The 15,786-nt window shown below is 29.7% G+C and overlaps 4 protein-coding genes across 11 annotated transcripts; 2 read left to right on the forward strand and 2 right to left on the reverse strand.

The window, feature by feature from the left end:
- The first annotated feature begins 1,764 nt into the window (after window positions 1-1,764).
- Window positions 1,765-5,215, forward strand: Patsas (palmitoyltransferase Patsas). Of its 3 annotated transcripts, none has more exons than XM_072008881.1 (10): window positions 1,765-1,863; window positions 2,260-2,439; window positions 2,719-2,972; window positions 3,057-3,180; window positions 3,261-3,386; window positions 3,463-3,908; window positions 3,983-4,232; window positions 4,305-4,477; window positions 4,562-4,727; window positions 4,811-5,215. In XM_072008881.1, exons 3-10 carry the CDS (start codon window positions 2,791-2,793, stop codon window positions 5,012-5,014), a joined length of 1,671 nt encoding a protein of 556 aa, XP_071864982.1. In that variant the 5' UTR covers window positions 1,765-1,863; window positions 2,260-2,439; window positions 2,719-2,790; the 3' UTR covers window positions 5,015-5,215. The 3 variants fall into 3 exon arrangements, with proteins under 3 accessions (XP_071864982.1, XP_071864981.1, XP_071864983.1); XM_072008880.1 differs by lacking the exon at window positions 1,765-1,863 and adding an exon at window positions 1,955-2,085; XM_072008882.1 differs by lacking the exon at window positions 1,765-1,863 and having other exon boundaries at window positions 2,126-2,439; window positions 3,066-3,180.
- Window positions 4,724-8,945, reverse strand: Ced-12 (engulfment and cell motility Ced-12). The gene is made up of 7 exons (XM_072008873.1): window positions 8,695-8,945; window positions 8,244-8,537; window positions 7,745-8,173; window positions 6,870-7,286; window positions 6,364-6,801; window positions 5,977-6,283; window positions 4,724-5,904 (listed from the first exon to the last, which is right to left on the reverse strand). Exons 1-7 carry the CDS (start codon window positions 8,824-8,826, stop codon window positions 5,741-5,743), a joined length of 2,181 nt encoding a protein of 726 aa, XP_071864974.1. The 5' UTR covers window positions 8,827-8,945; the 3' UTR covers window positions 4,724-5,740.
- A 173-nt stretch (window positions 8,946-9,118) lies between these two features.
- Window positions 9,119-12,119, reverse strand: LOC139990033 (T-cell activation inhibitor, mitochondrial). 6 transcript variants are annotated; one of them, XM_072008902.1, is made up of 9 exons: window positions 11,980-12,119; window positions 11,760-11,837; window positions 11,554-11,659; window positions 10,880-11,271; window positions 10,496-10,808; window positions 10,320-10,420; window positions 10,116-10,277; window positions 9,820-9,951; window positions 9,119-9,755 (listed from the first exon to the last, which is right to left on the reverse strand). In XM_072008902.1, exons 2-9 carry the CDS (start codon window positions 11,780-11,782, stop codon window positions 9,521-9,523), a joined length of 1,464 nt encoding a protein of 487 aa, XP_071865003.1. In that variant the 5' UTR covers window positions 11,783-11,837; window positions 11,980-12,119; the 3' UTR covers window positions 9,119-9,520. The 6 variants fall into 6 exon arrangements, with proteins under 6 accessions (XP_071865003.1, XP_071865001.1, XP_071865005.1 ...); XM_072008900.1 differs by having other exon boundaries at window positions 11,554-11,668; XM_072008904.1 differs by having other exon boundaries at window positions 11,926-12,048.
- Window positions 12,021-15,661, forward strand: Ent1 (Equilibrative nucleoside transporter 1). Its single transcript, XM_072008898.1, has 10 exons — window positions 12,021-12,093; window positions 12,980-13,132; window positions 13,251-13,511; window positions 13,641-13,735; window positions 13,815-13,865; window positions 13,950-14,182; window positions 14,338-14,575; window positions 14,639-14,724; window positions 14,795-14,994; window positions 15,060-15,661. The coding sequence occupies exons 1-10, from the start codon at window positions 12,026-12,028 to the stop codon at window positions 15,169-15,171; spliced, it is 1,497 nt and encodes a 498-aa protein (XP_071864999.1). The 5' UTR covers window positions 12,021-12,025; the 3' UTR covers window positions 15,172-15,661.
- Window positions 15,662-15,786: the final 125 nt, after the last annotated feature.

Below are 15,786 nucleotides of genomic sequence, written 5' to 3' on the forward strand. Positions count from 1 at the left end.
CTTCCAGTAGAAATTTTTTGTATCTTGTTTTATTTTCTGGCAGATAGGTGCAGTACATTTTATATGCATTGAACAAGGTGCAGTTTATCAGAAAAAATGCTAATTTTTTGGACCACTTTAAAGTTTTTCGCAAAATACTGCTGTTCGCCAAATACTGATCTGCACGATCTACCCCTTTCATGTGCTTATTGTATTGTAATATGCACGTAAGTTTAATGATATTTTGGTGGCCTAATATCAGATACACTATTTTCTGATACTGTATCATTTTCCAAGTCACCACAATTTGATTTACAATCACTCGGACAATCAGATAAAACATCCGTGTATAATTAGTTGAAAGATTCTTCATTGGTACGTTCCGTCATCATTGAAATTTTTTTTACAACAAAGGACGCAACTTGACGGGTCTTATAAGCGAGAGACACAACTTGAGATATGCTGACCAACAATTGCACTGTATGATCTCCAACAGCGCACTGAGAAAACGACGTTGATGCGAAAACAAAGCGCATCACGAGTTTACTCGTGGCCGGTCGGCAACGTTTGGCCATGAAAACACGAGTTAACTCATGACCAATCAACAATGTTTTAAGCTTAAAGTTAGGGATCTGCATTGTTTGATTGCATACTAACATAGACAAGAATGTATTTAATTTCACGCTAGAAAAACCTATTTAATTGCACAGTTCTACGGAAAAGTTCATATCTACTATTCTATCTGAGATAGACAAGTATAAGAATAAGAAAGGTCGCGCAATGATGATAATTGTAGGTTAGCTAAAAAAGAGAAATGTACTACCTACTATATTTTTAAGCGATGACACATATAAAGCAGGGTTGGAAATAGTACAAAGGCATGAGGGACCGGAGGGCGGTCGCCTGCTCCTGCGAACAGGTAGTGCTCCGGAAAGAGGTGGCCGAGCTAGAAAGCAGCTCTCGTCCCGAGCAGATCTGCGGGTCGTGGAGAGGTGGAGGACACAGGCGCCATGACCGATAGGTCTTAGGCACACGGGATGACCATCGTAGAGGTTTTAACCGGTAGAAATTGGGCACTACCTTGCGTTCTCTGGGGGAGAACCTACCTATAAAGATTTCCTCCACGTAAAAAAAAAGGCTAAAGGTATCAAACTTTAAGAACGCAAAACTTTTGAACCAATGGTTTTCTAGATTAGAAACTTATATATGTCGTCTCTATTTATCTCTATTCATATGAGTACTATCAAAAAGACATTTATAACATTTTACAACAATAAATGACCTCATATGCAAAGTCGCTCAATTCGTCTTAACGAACACCATCGTACTAAGGAAAAAGAATATGTGATTTTATACTACGATGAAAAAATATTCATGCCAATACAATTAACGTACCAAGTGCCATGGATTAATGTTAAATCTAAATGGTGTATGGAGAAATATTAAAATTATTGCATCATTCCAGTAATCCATAATCGTTTGAAAGGGAATATTCTTTTCTTCGCCAAAAAAAAATATAGTAAATGATTAATTTCTCTTCTTTAGGCAACTTACAATTACTTTCATTATTGCGTGATTTTATTATTCTCATGTTTGTCCATCGTGGATAGAAAAATAATCTTGGATAACCGTACAATTAAATAGGTTCTTGTAACGTGGAACTCAATAAGTCTCGTGTATGCCAAGGTACAACCAAACAGGGCAGATCCCTAATTTTATAGGTTCTTGTATATACTAGCGTCATTTAAACTCAGCATTTGACCGCATGGTGCAGTTCGGGAACAACCAAAAGCGCGAGCATTCTCATTTTCTCACTGCTCATAATCATAATACATATTCAAATTCGGAAAGCGATATTTTTTTAATTTCAGAAATATTTAAAAAGTAGACTATTTAAATATTTATATATACATAATATCTAACAACTATATTTATCATGTAACATAATTATATATGTCATCATTATACATGTACTATATATATGTATATTTCATTTATCATAACAGATTATTAGTTTCATTCACCAAATTTTTGAAATGCCATTTTGATTTTGGTGATTCTATAAAACATAATAAAATGCATATTTTTATGTCGAAATTATAAAAGGTACCATACATAACATAAATTTCAGGATTTTGCTAATTTTAGTACGCAGGCGTTTATTCAACCAAAGTATTGATTTAAATGCGCAATATCATATAACGATAGTCCCATTTAGAAATGCGAACACTGCTGTTCGTAACTTGACATAGTGCTATTACGAAGAACGTATTGTTCTAGAATTTGTTGCGCTGAGAGAAAAGGTGTATAACAAAAAGGAGATTAGAAAACATGGTTGGACCAAATATTTCTTTGTGACTAACCGTTCCGGAAGGTGGAACATCCTCTCTACAGGGCACATCTTTTAGGACACCTTCCGAACACGAACGTGTAAATCCGGAACTCGCAACGTTTTGCAAAGTAAGTTTTGATTAAAGTTTTTGTCATATAAAGCATATCGTACATACAATAATGGAAGAATTGGAACTTTGTGAAATATAAAAAAATAATTTGATACATATTAAAGACTTAAAAAAAGAAATTAAAATTTTAAATTATATTTTTAAATTGGAATTTTTAAAACTCCAAATTTAAACTTGTGTTTTGACTGGAATTATAAATTTTTTGATTTTATATTATAAATTGAACATTTTTAAATTTCAAATTTTAATTAATAATAAAAATTAATGTTAATTTTAGGTATATCCTGTGAGCCCTGTAACAGGGCCTGGTGCAGCTAGATCCGTATGGGAATTAAGTCCAGATCCCGACATGGTCGGGCATCTACCAAATACTCCAATTTCTAGCACTACTCATCACAGTCATGAACCACCTAAAGGCACTGAATTACGATCTAGAAATGGCCCTGATGATAATATTTATGCCGATGAAACTGCACCAGGTCAAACTCCATCTGATGAAACAAAACAAATATTTGAACTTCTTAGAGCTGGGTATATGCAGTGCACACTATTAGTTTTATAAATATAATGTTATTTGTGTGAATAAATACAAGGATGATCAAAATAATTAAAAAGTTCTTTTAGTGAGATTGGGGCAGTTGATGAATTGGTAGAAAAAAATGGTTTAAGCATATTAAGTGCAAGGGACGAATGGGGATATACTCCTGCCCACTGGGCTGCTCTGGATGGAAATATTGAAGTAAGTTTTTGTTAATTAATTTTATTCAAAAAGAATAAATTTCTTTTTCTTTAACTACTATGTTTATTGTCATATTACAGGTAATGAGATATTTAATAGAACGAAATGGACCAGTTGATCTTTCTTGTCTTGGGACTCAAGGACCAAGACCGATACACTGGGCTTGTCGAAAAGGTCATAGTGCAATAGTTCAGCTATTGTTAAAGGTATTAAAATGAAATAAACAGTTTCATAGCTTATTATTTATTTATCTACATTTAAATTGTTTTCATTTGATTTCAGGCTGGCGTTGCTGTTAATGCAGCGGATTTTAAAGGCTTAACACCACTCATGACTGCTTGTATGTTTGGAAAATTTGCAACAGCAGCATTTTTGTTAGGATCTGGTGCACTAGGACATTTAACAGATATAAATGGAGATACTGCACTTCATTGGGCTGCATATAAAGGTCATGCAGAATTAATAAGATTACTTATGTATAGTGGAGTAGATTTGCAAAAACCAGATTACTTTGGATCCACTCCACTACACTTAGCATGTCTTTCTAGAAATGTCAGTTGTGTAAAAATATTATGTGAAAAAAGCAAGATTGAGCTAGAACCTCGTGATAAAAATGGTAAAACACCATTACAATTGGCAAAAAGTCACAGACATTCAGAAATTGTAAGAATACTACAAGCTGAACAGAAACGGCGAGCTAGATGGATTCCACCGATTAATGAACTTTGGTTTGTAATTTCCTTTTGTAAAGTGAAAAGAAAATGTTATCAATTGAGATATTTATTCTTGTTTCTCCTTTAAGGGCATTATTATTTGGTGGAGCAGGAAACAGTAAAGGTCCTATATTATTATTTATGATATCCGTCCTTTTATGGGGATATCCAATGTATTTATTAAAATGTATTCCATTAACATGGAATCTTTTACGTGGTAGTCACTATTGTTTTATTTATTGGAACATTGTTATGTGGATCTCATGGATTGTAGCAAACAGAAGAGATCCTGGTTATGTACCCCAGAATAGTGAAACCTACTATAGAGCAATTAAACAAGTATTCTATAATTCTATGATGTATTATAAAATATTATATAGCCACTTTACATAAAACGATTTTTACTTTCAGATTCCATATTTTGATAAATGGAAAAAAAGAAATGTTGTATTGTCACGTTTGTGTCATAGCTGTAGATGTTTTAGGCCTTTAAGAGCTAAGCATTGCAGAATCTGCAACAGATGTGTTACATATTTTGATCATCACTGCCCGTTTATATATAACTGTGTAGGTTTGAGAAACAGGTAATGTCTAATACAATTTATATTTAATCATAGAAAATTATAATTCAATATTTTCTATAATTAACCAACTAATTATTATTACAGAATGTGGTTCTTTCTTTTTGTTATGTGTGTAGCAATAAATTGTTCATTCACTATTTATTTTGCTTGCTATTGTATGGCAATTGAAGGAATCCAATTATTATATGTATTGGGTGTATTAGAAGCATTAGTATTCTGTGGACTTGGATGGATTTTGACATGTACTTCAGTAAATATCAAAATTTACTCTGTTTTAACATCGAATGTCATACATAATATCTATATTTGTAATGATTTCTTTTCTTTATACAGGTCTTACATGCATGTATGAATTTAACAACAAATGAAATGTTTAATTATAAACGGTACTCGTATTTACGAGACAAAAAAGGAAGATATTTGAATCCCTTTAGTAGAGGTCCTGTTCTTAACTTTATAGAATTCTTTTTATGTCCTCCAAATCATCAAGCAAATGACCCACAAAACTACCAGATACTTTCAGAAGATATCATGTAAATAATGATAAGTTGCAATTACTATATTTCGGTAATACTGCACCTCTAAGAAATTGAAAATGTTATTAATTAAGCAATTAACATTATGTCAACTGTCACATATGTACCTGCACATAATCTCGATGATTATTGCTTTTAATATTATAGCTTTTTACTCATGATATTGAATAAGAAATGATACAATAAATAATTTATTAATTTATATTTATGAATTTTCTATACCTTAAATATTACATTTTCTCTCTAAACAAAGTTTCGTCATGATTGGAATAATTTAAATAAAAATTTATTAGAGGAATCATACATAATATTATATTTTTATCCTCTTATAATCATTAGATAAAAAAGATGGGATATATTATCATGTAAATATAAATTTGATATATACAAATAATTTTAAAAATGTTATATGTATATAATTTGTACATGTAAAATGTATCTTTGGTAAAATATACTGCGTTTTTGTACCTAATTAAAGTATCAGTTTCGGTTTATATGATCAAAAATTTATGTATATAATTAGAAGTATTGTGTTCAAACAACATTAATAAAAGATGCTAAAAATTAGTTGTATGTATAAAAATTATAGTCTAGAATAGCTTATTATAGCTTGTTATAGCTTATAATTAGTTTTCTCTTTGATATATAAATATTTAAGCATTACCTTATCAATATATCTTATGTTAAATTATTGTAACAATTACTGAATATATATAAGACGAAATTCTTATTTTAATTCATAACAAAAATCATAATTTGATGGAGGATCGGGAATAGCAGGCGGATCTTGGGGAATATCAATTCCTTCCGTATCTAAAAGTCTTAGTTTAATGTCCATGGATAATAATGTCTCCAAATCATTTTCCGCCTCTTTACTGGTCATTCTACTACCTATAAATAAAACATGCTCTTTTTGGATCCGAAGAAATGTTAGTTAAAGGCGAGAATAACATTACAACGTACCAAGTAAAGCATTAATGCCATCTGTCCAATAATCAAAAACTTGTTCATCAGGAGCAACGAAATCTAGACTTGAGACTTCTACAGAATCTAAAATTAATGAAAATGCCAACTGATGCGTAGTTTTCCGTCGCTGCAAATCCTTCATATGGGGACAATCTCTACCAGTCAGTAAAGCACGAATTTCAACAACAGCTAATTTTGTAGGAAGTTCATCTATTGTTGGTACTGATTTTTCATCACAGTCACCATAATGGAATACTTTGTGATTTGGTGAAAGTCGAACGTACCAGAACTTATCCTTGATTCTCTATATATATTATAATGTTTGTTAAAGCAACAAAAATTTCATTTCATTTAATATTTTATGATATATATGACGACCAATACCTGTCCTCTAGCGCTATATTTCATAAATCTAGTGCCTTCTACTAAGAATCCTAAGCGTTGTTGTTGAATAAGTTCTAAGATTTCAGGTGTAATTTGTTCTCTGAGCTCAACTATGGGTCTTGCATGACTTTCCCACTCTTCCCTGCTAGTCCTTTCTTGTTGCCATAAATTAGTAATTGTTGAATATGTTAATTGTTGTAATTTATTTTTGAATTTATCCAATGCTGTAGGTTTACACTGAAGTGCTCTAGTAATTTGCTCTCTGACAACAGAAAATACTTTTACAAAATCTTCAGTGGTGGCTCTCATTTCTTTCCAAGTCTTATTTAAAAGGACTATGCATACACAATAGAACTCTTCAAAAGGATGATCATGTGTAAAAAACATAGGATGATATGACTGTCCCTGTTCACTAGGTGCTTCTCCAATACGTAAAACCTAATCAAATCCAATGGAGAATTTAATTTATTTTAAGGGCTTATGTTAAGTTTTATGTAAGTACTTACTTCACAAAGTAATTTGACAAGCTCCACGCTTGTTCTACCAAAAGGACATTCATGTTCATCTGCCCTGCAAGAGTTTTCTAAAACAACTTTAGTATAAGCTTCAGTATGATTACGTGCAAAATAAACCATACAGTCTAAAGCAAGCATGCCGGGTGGAGTTTCAGTAAAATCAAGAGCAGGATTAATATCATATTTGAAACCCAATTTTTTATAATCCTTAGCAAAAAGACCCTGTTTTCTAGCAGTAATATCTCCACCTACAGCTCCTTCAGTATCAAAAGCAATTCTTCGAAGTTCTTTAATCTTATCATGTGCATCTTGATCTTGTGGATCCATTTTTGTCATCATACGCTGTTCCCACAAACTTAACATAAGCGTTTGAAGTACATATAATTGGTGTGCCATTTCTGCACCAACCTATAATTAAATTTGATTGTATCATAAATTTATATGCATATACGGGGTACATGTAAAAAGGTCTTAATAAATGTGGATCCAAAAATCACTAGTTTTGGATTTACAAGATGTTAAGTGTATAATACAAACCAATTGCTTTGTCAAATGAGTTGATACAACAAATTGAAGACTACTGTCAAGAAATAAGAGAAATGCTAGGAATCTTTTAACATATGCATGTCCCTATGAGAAGACGTGGTAAAGTGAATGTTGAAATGAATGGGAGACATATTAAACATATGCTGTAAAGCTAATGTCTTACTGACAAAAACACCTTGTAATTTCAGAAACTAATGATTTTTGAACTGTTGTGTATTAAGATTTTTTTTGTTTGGTTTGATGAGTACTATATGCTCCTAAAGTATTTTCCTAACTTTTTGTACATCCTGTATAGTATAAGAAAAAGGACGATTTTATACCTGACCAGTAGATTGTATGATATTCGTCAAAAATACATTTCTAACTTGTTTAGATTGAAGAGTTGCAGCAACAGCTCTACGTTTAGATAAATCGGCCTTAAGAAATAAGGCATTTATTAGAGCTATTGCATTTTGTTGTATTTGTGGACGAGCACTTTGTAAATGCATCACTAGATTAGGAAATGTAACTTCTTTTTCAACTTGTCCATATTTTCCTGATGAATTCAATACTATATTTTCAAGAATGCTAAGTGAAGCTTCAATAATACTAGTATCTTGAATTACTGCTTGATTGTTCACATAGCTTGCTACTTTATTAATAAAAGGTGTCTCTAGTATATCCCATGAAACAATTCCATGATCCATTAGCTCCACAAATGATTGAAGTGAATATGCAAGTGCATTTCCCTTATACTTTTCACCTTCCACCTATGTATGTTATAAATTATAATAAAGTATAAAATAATATAACTAAACTAAAGAAACAAATTTGTAATACCTGTGATATAATTAAAGCTAATCCTTGCTTGTTAATAAATTCTAATGCAAATGTCATATCTGTGCTAAGAGTGCTCAATTTTTGCAAAGCAGTAGTTTTTTCTTCCATAGTCCCATTATTGAGCTTGGTTAGAATATCACAGGCTGTTTTAGAGGGGGAAAATTCTAATCTCAAAATACTACCATTTTTTACTTCATTACGATTTTTTTCTGTGATATAATTTTGATTGTTACTCTCCGAAAATTGTAATGAATATGACTCAGGATCAGAAAGACCCCACCCATTACACAATTCCTAATAAAAATAAAATATATAATTCTCATTTTACATAAGCCTTTATCTTATATACACTTAATTTTAGGAAAATTTTCTTAAAGAATATCAATAAAAACTAACAAAATTTTTATGTATATTATATATAATAAATTATTAATTTTTAATTTGTAAGTACCTGAATAATAGCAGTAAGTGGATGTTTTTGATTAAATTCAATAAGTTGTGGTACTTGTTCCGTCATCTGAACAGCGATTTTTACGATATTTGTATCTTTCTGGACCGGCATTTTTATTGTTTGTGTATACATGAAGGACCAACGAAATCAGGAACACATTTGACGTATCTCTTGTCATGTTAACGTAACGGCCATCATGATAGTTTTATACTAAATCGCAAGGCGTCTGTCGGTCTCTCTCATTCGCCCCACCATAAATCAAACATATGTATATTCTATTTCTTAATGATTGATGTCAGATTTTCTGCGCAAGTCTGAATATAATTATGAAGTTTATGACGGAGAAGAGAGAGGGGAGATTTTGTAATTCTAACAATATTGAGATATTGAATTGAAGGAATTTTAATAAATTTTAACATTAATGTAAAAATTTTCTAATCTTTATTTTTCTACATGCATTATTCGTATTGCATGATTTTACAAAATATCTTCTTCTTTATATTTACTCAAATTCAAAAATTCATGTACAATGTATTAAGATTAGTTACATAATAATTACGTTTAACATGCGAGAATATAGCTTATAAGGTACAATGAATTATTTGCATTGCTAATTGTATTTTACAAAGCATAATGCAAAAGTTATTTGCTTTGTGCAATTCCCTAAGTTAGTTTTTTTATCCTATGTAAATCTAAGATTTTTTTATCACATGTATAACCTACATAATAATTATTAACAACTATTCAGTTTTTTGTCATTGTTCTATTAATTGGTACGAAGATAAAAAACGGCAAGAAGACATTAGAAAATATTTTACACCGAAACTCAAAGTTTCCAGTCCCATGGAATACATAATACACCATCACTCATGACAGAGTAATAATGTGTCACCCAAAGCATAACACCTTTCAATAAAGGAGCTAAAATGCTTTTATGCAATAATAGGCGTTCACAGCATTGTATCATCAAATCAGGAGTTATACTGTCATCCTTATTTAAAACAGTCAATCCTAATTCCTGAACTGTTTTGTCATGTAGTTCACGCTCTACATATTTTATGCTGCAAAAAGTAATATTTAGAATAATGAATTAATTTTTTATGATAGATTACCACACGATCTTACTTATTGTAATGATGTAATCTTTTAGTGGCTTCCTCTAAATTATCAGTAATAAAGTTTACTAAAAGAAAACTTGGACATGAAGATGGAACTATAAACTGTCCAGTAGGAGAGAGCATTAAAGGACCTGCTTCACTGAAAATAAAATTTAATTTACTCACACTTCTTACGTATACCCTAAATTTATATTATATTATACTTACAAATAAATTAAGTCACTATTAAATATATATACTTATAAATGAACTGAAAGAAAATATATATTAGATGTTAAATAGGTAGACGCAAGTAATACTAACGCTTCAATTACAATTTCATAAGTAGATAAATCGGTTGGCCACATTTTCGGATAATTTCGTCGTCCTCGATAATCCGAGAGGGTTGTTGTAAGTTGTCGAAGTTGACGTTCATACTGGCTAACCATTACTTTTGGCATGAATTTCCTGCACATATAGAGTACCCTGAGCCTTACCGTCACTCAATTAATGTGTTGTATTACGCACCGTCGACCAACTTTAATGTCAAGAAGCACTTGTGAAACTGCCTTTTCGAAAGCTGGTAATCTAAATAATACCACATCATACTTCTGAATGTTCTTGATTAACTGTTAAAATAAATATTGATTTAGCAAAGTGAAATATATTATAAATGTTATATAAATTTAATAATTTATTCTTACATCAAGCCAATTGTGTCTAACTTCACCTGAATTTAACATAACATTTCCCTCTACACTTATGCCTGTATCATTGGCAAAGACAAGTGTCCTATTTTTGAGTACTTCCATTGGTTCAGGATGATGTTCAGCTAATGCCTTAAAAGCTAATAAACATCCCCTGTAATGAGCTATGTTCCATCCACAGTCCCATATAATATTTTTCAAACCTAATTCAGAACATAATATCTTTTCTAACTTTTGTACTTCTTCTCTCATTGGTCTACATGCTTCTAACTTCACATGTACTTCATTAATGTGCTTATCTAAATATGCCCTATAAAATCATAATTAGCTTCAAGTTTTTATTAATTTAGTTACATAAATGAAAGATTAAAATAGACGTACTTAAGAGCATCAGGTTCTGAATTAATTTTTCTTTTCATTAAAATAGATGCATAAATAGGATCATCTTCTAGTTCTGAGAAATCTATATCTTCTCCAACTCCTTTTCTTTGCCAATATCTTGACTTGTACTTTGTACTATCTGGTGGCTTTTGTTCTTCAATTTGATCTACAAATGTTGTTGGCAAATCACATGTCTTCAAGATAGAAAGTATAGTTTGTCTTAAATCCTTTTCTTTCAACTGTATCTGTACCAAAGTAAATTTTCCAGCCTTGAGTTCCTTTTCATTTTTTGAGCGTAAATAAAATGGTAAAGTGATAGGTCTTATTGGTCTTTGCTGTTGTAAACTTTCTATAATAGAACTTAGTTGTTTTAAAGAATTTTCATTTACTGTCTGAAACATTTAAACAAGCAAAAATATTATATATTTAATACATTACCATTTTTAGTAGAAATTGAAAATTTTCACATAGTATAAAGAATTTATTTATACATAAGTATTTATACATGCATACACGTGTATGCAGTAATTATTGCACTTCCTTTGTTCTATAAATAGTTCTAACTATAATCAAATAGTGAACTGTGTTGCCGACGTATAAACGATTTTAAATCGCTTACCTTCAAAATTTACTTTTTATAAGTTGTTCAACTTATTATATTAAAATATACTCACTCTTTGCGTGGGATATTGTCCAAAAAGATCAGGGTGAACGGTAAAATAAAAAGGTCGCAATGCAGTGGATATTTCACCCGTACTTAAAGCTCTTACTGCATCTTTCCTGCAAAAACTATAAGATGATTGTTAAATCGACTAAAATACTAAAAATATGATATCATTTAATTATATTTTGACGAATTTAATCAAGTAAACTTGTTTACCATCTTCCTAATGCACAATACATTTTTGCAGTTTCCTATACTGTCATCACACGTCCATATCATATAAACGTTTACGAGCTGAAATACAATAAATATCGCATTTACTATCCATCAAATTTACTAAACGTTCTACATTTGATAGATACAAATAATGAAGCTGACGCACATTAGCCGTGGAATATAATTTTTCAGATGTATAATCTACATAAAACCTACTGACCTACACTTCTTTACACTTTACATAACTGTCTTTACATCGCATCAGTATGCAAACTCGAACAACATTGGACTTGAACCTCTTCTTTTTGTCTAACCAATGGTGGAATCTATATATGTATGTACAGATATGTATATATATACATATATGTATATACGTGCTGTACGCGATCAGTAAAAATAAAAATAAAACGTTATATTTGATTAGTTAAATTATCATATACAATGAGCAATATAAACACCAGTTTTAATCAGTAAAATAAGTACTACCAGTTTAGAATGTTCTAGTTTATTTATATTTTGTTCCCATATGATGCATCGCATAGTTTTAACCAAAGAGTATCCCTACTCTTTGGTTTTAATAATATATCATTAACACTGATACCTTATGCCTTATATCATATTTGTATTATGTACCAGCTGTTTTATGTCTATACACCAAATAAGTAATGGTGAAAGAAGAACATTGAGATTAATGTAATACTATAATGCCACAGTATTTGGTTTTTACATCTGTGCTTAATTACAGGTGGTCAAGGAAATAACTTATGTATATATATATATATATATATATCTACGGTATTAAGTCTTTTGAGACTGTAAAACAATAATGTACTGAGGATATACATTGTCAATCGTTTCATAGACGTGGTTTACTAAACATGGTCATTGAAAGCTTTTACATCTATTAAATTCGATAACGTTTAAAGAAATTTACTTTGATTATTTATCAACATGTAAATAACTAGTGCTTTAAATGTATATAAATTATCAAGAGAAAATTTGTTGAAACATTGTTGCTGCTTTGTATATAGTACTGTAAGTACAAAATATAAATATAATTATGTCTAATTAATGTTATATTCATTGCACATGATTATATTTATTGCAACTTTATGATAAAATTTATTTATTTATATTATTATATTATATATATAGTACATCATAATGTTTATAATTTTGTAAATGTTGTAACAATGTAATAATTTTTTAAATATTTGTAGTTTGACCATGTCATATTCTATAAATAGAAGACCTTTGCTAGGAGGTGTATCAGACAGTGAATTTGAAGATGATTTAGAAACTGAAGCTGATGATCCAAATATTTCTGTTCCAGATGAAAAACCATTCCTAAATCAATATGAACCGAGTGATAAGTAAAAATTGTTTAAAATAATTTAATTCATTATTATGACTACATAATTTATTACTGTATGGATATGTACATATATGTATTTAAAAAATTCACATAATGTTGGAAATTATACTTTGCAGATATAATCTTGCATATATTGTTTTTTATGTACTTGGTATAAATACATTAATTCCTTGGAGCTTTTTTATCACAGCTGATGATTATTGGTTGTATAAATTTCGAGAGATACAGAAAAATTCTACAAAAGGTATTAATTACACTCATATGGAAAATTTAGAAAAAAAAACTGATCTCCAAGCTAGTTTTACATCATATATAAGTGTAGCAAGTGCACTACCAAATACATTTTTTTTAATTGTAAATGCATTTATTAGTAAAAGGTAAGTCAAATAAAACTGTAATTATATAATAAGAAGGAATTAGTGCAATATATAAATTAAAAGAAATTTTAAACTATATAACTAATAACTAAACTATATAAACTATATAACAAAATATTAAAATAACAGAATTCCCTTAAGAGTAAGAATGGTGGGCTCTCAATGCACAATATTATTATTTTTTATTCTAACAACAATGTTTGTTAAAATAAATACGGACGAATGTAAGTTTAATAAAAAGATAATATTCAGAATAAAATTATATATTTTACATTTAAAGTAATATACTAACTTTGGTTTTAGGGCAGGGAACATTTTTAATAATTACCTTGATCACAGTGGCATGTGTCAATGGTATATCACCAGAATTTGAAGTATTATTGAGTATTACAACATTTAAATTAGATAAAATAGTGATATTATATTGTGTTCTTGTAGCTGCAAGTGCAATTTTTGGAGGGAGTTTAATGGGTATTGCTGGACGCTTTTCTCCAAGGTATATAACAGCTATGTCAAGTGGACAAGCTCTTGGAGGAATTATTACTGCTACAGCAGAAGTATGTTCTCTTTGGATTGGTGCTAGTCCTGTACTTTCAGGTCTAGTTTATTTTATAATTGGAGATGTTATACTGTTCTTATCTTTGATTGCATATATAATTCTAGAAAAAGCAGTAAGTAATTCAGCATTCTATAATGATGTTTATCATACAGGTGTTTTATAAGTGGCTTATGATAAAAACAGATATATAACAAAATAATCTATTACGAACCAAAGAGAAGACTTAAATTATAATGTCATATGGATATCATTTATTTTTTACCATAGGTATTCTTTAAACATCATATGGTAGAAAAATTGTCTGAAAATGTAGAAGCAGATTATTCAATAACCGGAGAAGTAACTTTTTCGCAAGGCACTACAATATCTTATATGCGTATTATTAAAAGAATTTGGCATTATGGTATTAATGTATTTCTAGTATTTTTGATATCCTTTTCTGTATACCCCGCACTTACTGTGTTAGTGGATAGTCAGTATAAAGGCAAAGGTTACGTATGGAATGGTAAGTCTTGCAATTGAATTTTATATAATTATAAAATTTTTATAGCTTTTTTATGTTTTATAGATATCTATTTTGTACCTGTGGTGACCTACCTCATTTTTAGTTGTGGTGATTATATTGGAAGAATATTATCAGGCATTTTTCAATGGGTATGTATAAACGCTATTTGAAAATATATACTTTTTTGTTACTATAATAATATTTAAATTAATATTTTAGCCAAAAAATAAACCATGGCAAGTCGTATTTTTAAGTCTGATGAGAGTCATCTTTGTACCAGCTTTTATATTTTGTAATGCTCAGCCCCGACATCATCTTCCTGTTTATATTCATAATGATCTTTATTATATTTTAATGACTATTGCATTTGCCATCAGTAATGGCTATCTATGTAATTTATCGTTTATTTTAACTCCCATGTAAGTTATTATATATACTAACTTAATAAATTTTTATTAGTTTGATACTAAGGATTTTTATACAGGGTTGTAGATTCTCAAGAGAAGGAAATTGCATGTATTATGATAGGAGCTTTCCTTGGTATAGGATTGATATCAGGTTCTGCACTCAGTTTGCTTATAGTTAAAACACTTTAATTGTACAATTTGTGTCTGAACCAAAGGAATACTGCCCTCTATATTAAAATAAAACAGGACCACAAGACACAATATTGGATCAAATTAAATAATTTTATTTTATACTTTATGACAAAATTTATGTATGTAATGTTTGATATATCATAGTAAATTATTTTTGAAGCTTTCTTTAAATATTTATATAGTAAAATTTGATTAGTTCATGAATATATAAAATGTTTTGTGTATAGAATGGAAATAATTGTGTGTGCCAAATTACATCTAATAGATCACAAATGCTGATACATAAAGACTTAATTGATTGCATATATGGAAAGGTACAATTTTATTATACATTTAAATAATGTATTTTTAAGAAATCGAAGAATGCAATAAATTATGATATATCTTTCAACCTTTGTCAAAACTAGTTTGTCAAAACTAAAACTGTAACATAATATAATAATTTGTATTTAGGTATAAGTATTAATAATAAAAGAATATAGTTCAATTCATTGTTAATGTGTTATTAAACCCTTTGAACTAGATAGAATATTTAATTTAACATAAAAAATTCCGTTATATGAGACATTTCGTGCCCTATGAATTATCGTTGATATATTGTTGATATATTAC

This window comes from Bombus fervidus, chromosome 8 (assembly GCF_041682495.2).
Source record: "Bombus fervidus isolate BK054 chromosome 8, iyBomFerv1, whole genome shotgun sequence".
NCBI classification, from domain to species: domain Eukaryota; kingdom Metazoa; phylum Arthropoda; class Insecta; order Hymenoptera; family Apidae; genus Bombus; species Bombus fervidus.

Bases quoted from the DNA above. Each gene is read 5' to 3' on its own strand.
- Patsas (XM_072008881.1), top strand. From the start codon at position 2,791: ATGGTCGGGCATCTACCAAATACTCCAATTTCTAGCACTACTCATCAC. The intron at 3,181-3,260 runs GTAAGTTTTTGT...GTCATATTACAG, and splicing joins CTCTGGATGGAAATATTGAA to GTAATGAGATATTTAATAGA. The intron at 3,387-3,462 runs GTATTAAAATGA...ATTTGATTTCAG, and splicing joins TAGTTCAGCTATTGTTAAAG to GCTGGCGTTGCTGTTAATGC.
- Ced-12 (XM_072008873.1), bottom strand. From the start codon at position 8,826: ATGTATACACAAACAATAAAAATGCCGGTCCAGAAAGATACAAATATC. The intron at 8,538-8,694 runs GTACTTACAAAT...TATTTTTATTAG, and splicing joins CACTTACTGCTATTATTCAG to GAATTGTGTAATGGGTGGGG. The intron at 6,802-6,869 runs GTAAGTACTTAC...GGATTTGATTAG, and splicing joins TTGTCAAATTACTTTGTGAA to GTTTTACGTATTGGAGAAGC.
- LOC139990033 (XM_072008900.1), bottom strand. From the start codon at position 11,782: ATGTATTGTGCATTAGGAAGATG. The intron at 11,669-11,759 runs GTAAACAAGTTT...ATCATCTTATAG, and splicing joins TATTGTGCATTAGGAAGATG to TTTTTGCAGGAAAGATGCAG. The intron at 9,952-10,115 runs GTTAGTATTACT...TTTTATTTTCAG, and splicing joins TATGAAATTGTAATTGAAGC to TGAAGCAGGTCCTTTAATGC.
- Ent1 (XM_072008898.1), top strand. From the start codon at position 12,026: ATGCAAACTCGAACAACATTGGACTTGAACCTCTTCTTTTTGTCTAAC. The intron at 12,094-12,979 runs GTATGTACAGAT...AAATATTTGTAG, and splicing joins CAATGGTGGAATCTATATAT to TTTGACCATGTCATATTCTA. The intron at 13,736-13,814 runs GTAAGTTTAATA...CTTTGGTTTTAG, and splicing joins TAAAATAAATACGGACGAAT to GGCAGGGAACATTTTTAATA.